Source organism: Manacus vitellinus, unplaced genomic scaffold (assembly GCF_001715985.3).
Source record: "Manacus vitellinus isolate BGI_N305 unplaced genomic scaffold, ASM171598v3 scaffold_64_pilon, whole genome shotgun sequence".
NCBI classification, from domain to species: domain Eukaryota; kingdom Metazoa; phylum Chordata; class Aves; order Passeriformes; family Pipridae; genus Manacus; species Manacus vitellinus.
The window spans coordinates 2,874,169-2,878,755 of NW_021940718.1; the positions used below are offsets into that span (position 1 = coordinate 2,874,169).

General features: G+C 66.1%; 1 protein-coding gene across 1 annotated transcript in view; it reads right to left on the minus strand.

Annotated features, from left to right (window-relative positions):
* Positions 1 to 656: 656 nt before the first annotated feature.
* Positions 657 to 4,587, minus strand: part of NFIC (nuclear factor I C) — a 19,718-nt gene continuing 15,787 nt past the window's right edge. Inside the window, exons 6-9 of the mRNA XM_029963901.1 lie at positions 3,493 to 3,580; positions 3,211 to 3,370; positions 1,561 to 1,646; positions 657 to 740 (exon numbers count right to left, since the gene is read on the minus strand). Of these exons, the coding sequence (XP_029819761.1) occupies positions 657 to 740; positions 1,561 to 1,646; positions 3,211 to 3,370; positions 3,493 to 3,580 (418 nt within the window). The remainder of the gene's footprint in view (positions 741 to 1,560; positions 1,647 to 3,210; positions 3,371 to 3,492; positions 3,581 to 4,587) is intronic.

Genomic DNA, 4,587 nt, shown 5'->3' on the forward strand with positions numbered 1-4,587 from the left:
TGTGACCGGACACCCACACACAGGGACAGGGACACCTGGAGGTTCTGGGACTGCAAGTGGCTGTGACCTCCGGGTCCAGACAGGGACCCTGGCAGCCCCTGCTCCCCCGAGGCTCTCCCAGCACTGCCCCAGGTCTCCTTTTTAGGAACCCAACGCCCTTGGGGTGCCCACCCCACGCTGCTCTGCCCACGTGTAGGACTGGGGAAACTGAGGCAGGGCGGGGGGCTGTGGTCAGAGCCGGGTCCCCAGTGTTTGTCCCCTGGAACGGCACAGCACGGTCAAGTGTCCCAGCCCATGGTCCCCAAATATTGCACCCTGGCACAGCACAGCACCCTTGGGTGCCCTGTGGCACAGCTCAGAGTCCCCAAGTGCCCACGCTCTGGCACAGCTCAGCACCCTGAGTACTCCCCCTCAGCCAGGGCAGCACCCCAGGGTGCCCCAGCACAGCACCATCCACACCCCCATCCTGTTGTACTGTCACCTTGTCACCCACCGGGCAAGGCTGCAGCCACCTCTCCTGCCCATGCAGGGACTGCTGAGTACAGACCACTCGTGTCACAGGTGAGGCCGGGAGCTGGCACCCCTGCCCTGGCACTATGGCACTGCCTGCACTGCCAGGGCTGGCTCCCAAACCACCAGTTAGAAAACACCTGGGACTAACGGGAAGCCCCTGGAAAGGCGCACACGACATCCCAGTGCAGCTGGAGCAGCCACGGGCACAGCTGGGCAAGGGCAGGGGCCTGTGCCCACATAGAGAGGGGCACACAGTCCTGGTGCTCCTACTTTGGGGATGCTGTGGGCACCTGGGCAGGGTGGTGCCAGGCAGGGCACAACTGGAGCATGGCAGTGACCTCCCTCTGAAGGACTCGTGGTGGCCCTGAGCCACCAGCAGTGCCCAAGGCCCTGGTACAGGGTGCCCATGGTGGGGATGCCACTGTGGCAATGCCTATGGGAGCAGGGCCACAGCGGTGATGCCAAGGCAGTGATGCCCATAGCAGCAAAGCCCACAGCAGCAGTGCCAGAGCTGCAGTGCCAAGGTAGTGATGCCCACGGTGGCACTGCATGTGGAAACAATCCCCCAGTGATGGTGTCTGTGGCAGTGATGCCCACAGTGGTGATGCCCATGGTGGCAATGCCCATGGCAGTGATGCCACTACAGCAATGCCTTGGCAGGGATGCCATGGTGGGGACACCCACAACAGCAGTGCCTGCAATGGCCGTGCCAGTGGTGGCAATACCACAGCAGTGATGCCCAGGGAAGTTATACCCACACTGGCACTGCCCTCAGCAGTGATGCCACAGTGGCAATGCCCACAACAGTGATGCTGGCAGCGATGCCCACAGCAGCAATACCCATGGCAGCAATGCCACGGTAGTGGCAGTGATGCCACGGTGAGGATGCCACAGTGGGGCTGCCCACGTCAGCAATGTCATGGCAGCGACAGCCACGATGGTGATGCCTGCACTGGCCATGCCCACGGTGATGCCCACGGTGATGCCACGGCGAGGGTGCCCAGGGCGAGGGCAGGAGTGTCCCCCCAGCAGCATCCCCGCTCTCACCTGTGCCTGATAGATACTCCCAGGATCCCTTGGTCCTAATCCCACGAAGGTACGGTTCGCAGGGGGCGTGCCTGGTGCAGAGTAGGCTGGGGAACAAACGAGAGCTCATTAACGGGGCTGTGGGTGGCACTGCCATCGTCCCCCCCGGGGCCAGGCCCGGCCCTCTCCCTGGCGCTGCTGGGACGGGAGTCCTGGGCACCGCCCCGGCTGTGGCCTGACGGCAGGTGAGCGGAGCCCAGGGTGCTGTGCCCCAGGGTGCTGTGCCCCAGGGTGCTGTGCCCCAGGGGTGCTGTGCCCGGTCGGTGCCGCCCGCGGTTTCGGGGTGATGGCAGGTTGGGGGGCGCGGTGCCGCGGGGCACAGGCACAGACGGGTGCTCCCTGCCGTGCCCACGCTGTGGCTTCCTGAGCTGAGCTGCCACGGGGCCAGCGTGACGGGAGCCACCAGCTCCACTCCGATGTGTCACTCCATTGCCACCTCCACCTCCCAGCTGAGGGTCCAGCAGTGGGACCCCCAGCCCCGCTGAGCTCCTGGGCTCAGCCCCTTCGGAGACACGGTGCTGCCAGAGGGGAAGGGGGACTTGGAGCCAACTGCACCCCTTGGGGACAGCCAGTGTCCTCCAAACACATCCTGTCAAGAGCCTGGGGGAACCGGCACTGCTCCGTCCCTCCCCCTGGCTGTGAGCCCATCACTGGCCAGGACATCCCATGTCATGTCCCATGTCCCCTCCAGATCCGCCATGCCTTGTGTCCTCCACGCCACAGCACTGCCACACCAGACGGCCAGCTGGTGGCACCCTGTTGTGGCCTGTTCCCTGGGGACAGTGGCATATTGCAGGACTCGACCCTGTGGGGACATGGCAGCCACTCAGGGTACCAGTTTCCCATTGGCACTGCAGGACAGGAACAAGAACAACCCCCCCACAGAGTGCAGCGACGGCACAGCGTCCCACCACCGGCGCGCTGGTCCCTGGGCCCAGCACCCCAAAATCCTCCTGGCCAAGGCACCGATGGTCCCTGAGGAGGAGTGGAGGGCAAGAGTTCGTCAGCCACTACACTAACGAAGACCCCCAGGTGCCACCAGCCAAGCGCTCCAGGGGTCACACACGCAGTCCCTGCACCGGCGCCACTTCACATCCCCAACCAGACCAGGGTCCCCAGCACCAGGGACCCCCGTGGCAGCGAGAGGACGACAGCCCAGACGGCGCACCAGGCACACTGTTCCTAGTCCCAGTGCCACCCGCGGGCCAGCTGGTCCTGGGCAGCACTGCCACCACTGCAGTGGGGTGACAGCCACGGAGAGGGCACAGCCTCCCAAAGCACTGCCTGCACCAGGGTGTGGGGAAAAACACTGGTCTGGAGAGCCCTGCAGGGGCTCCACTGTGCTCAGAGGGAGGGGGGGCTCGGGCTGGTCCCTGGGACCAGCCCGGGACCCCCCCCTTGTTGGGCAGCCACCACAAAACCCTGCCCACTCCGACCTGCCTGAGACCCAGCAAACTCATGGCGTGCCAGCTGCCGCCCTCTCCCCGGCTGCGGGGAGGCCACCTCCGCCAACATCCCCCCAGCGCCGGGACAGGGGGGACACCCTGGGGGGGCTGCGAGAGGAGGGGGCCGGCCGGGCCGGGGAGCGGGGTGGGCGCCGCGGGTGCTTACTGGGTGATGTCGGCGAGGTCGTCCCTCCCTCGGAAGTTGTCGTGGTGGATTTGGTGTCAGGAGAGACGGCCAAGCGGGGCATGCCGGGGGGAGGTGGCGGCGCCAGCATCTGCGTGGGCAGGTAGTGGCTGGGCACTTTCACTTGACCACTTCCATTTAACTGGGGACAACACAGACAAAAAACAAACAGCACAAGCCATTAGGACGCAGGCGCACAGCAGCACGGCCGGGGAGCCCCGGGGAGCCCCCCGGCACGGGCACGGGGCATCCCTCACTGCACACATGAGTTTGGTGGGTCTCAGAGCAGCCCTGAACGGTCGGCGCCGGCGGCAGGTGGGAAATCACAGCAGGGTAGGAGGGTCCGGGGGGCCTGTGGGGGCCATGCTCCAGGGGGACCGTGCCCCATGGTGGCACACATTGGAGTTGGGGCACTGGATCCTCCTCTCTGCAGCAGCGGGGAGGCCTTTGAAGTGCTGCCAGGGGCACGCAGGGGCCTTCAAAGGCTCCTGTGGCAGTGCCCTGTGCCCGACTTGACAGTGGCTGCTCCCGGTCCGGTGTCCATCAGCCCAGCACTGGGCCACTGCACGGGGGAACAGCAGCCATGCCCCTCATCCTGGCATCAGACCTCACCGGTGAGGGGCGACAGATGGGTGGTGGGCAGAGGTCAGAGGGGCTTCCCCAGAGCTGTGCATCCAGGGGGACAGAGTGGGGCACAGCAGGGCCATGGAAGTAGGAATGCAGACACCCCTGGCCCCCAGCTTTGTGCACCCTTCATGGGGTGTGTGGGGTACTGGGTGTGTGGGGTGATGGCTTGGGGTGCTGCATGCACTGGGTGCTGCATGTGCAAGGTGCTGGTTGCGTGGGGTGTGGGGTGCTGGGTGTGTGGGGTGCAGTGGGTGCTGTGTGTGGGGAGTGCTGTGTGTGTGGGGTGTGGGGTGCTGTGTCTGTTGGACATCGGGTGTGTGGGGTGCTGGGGCAAAGGAAGGCCCACAGCAGCACAGTGTGGCCCTGCCACCCCCGTGGGGACACTGGGGACACGGCGCAGTGAGGAGCTGACGGGTCACCCCTGGGCTGTGCAGGCAGTCGGGGACACCGAGCCCGTTGCTCTCCCGGGCACGCTGGTGGCTCTGGGCGATGTCACACACCCCTGCCAGTCCCCCTGCTCCCACCATACACCCCAACCCCGGCTGACGGCTCAGCCCCAGCACGCCAGCACCTCTGGTGCCCCATGCTGAGCCGGGGGATGGCACTTCCATCCCCGGAGGAACGCGGTGCCAACACGGAGCAGGCGCAGCGACAACGCTCCCGAACCAACGCACGGCGAGGCCGGAGCTCAGCCCCAGCGAACACCCCACGGTGCCATCCGAGCACCCCGAC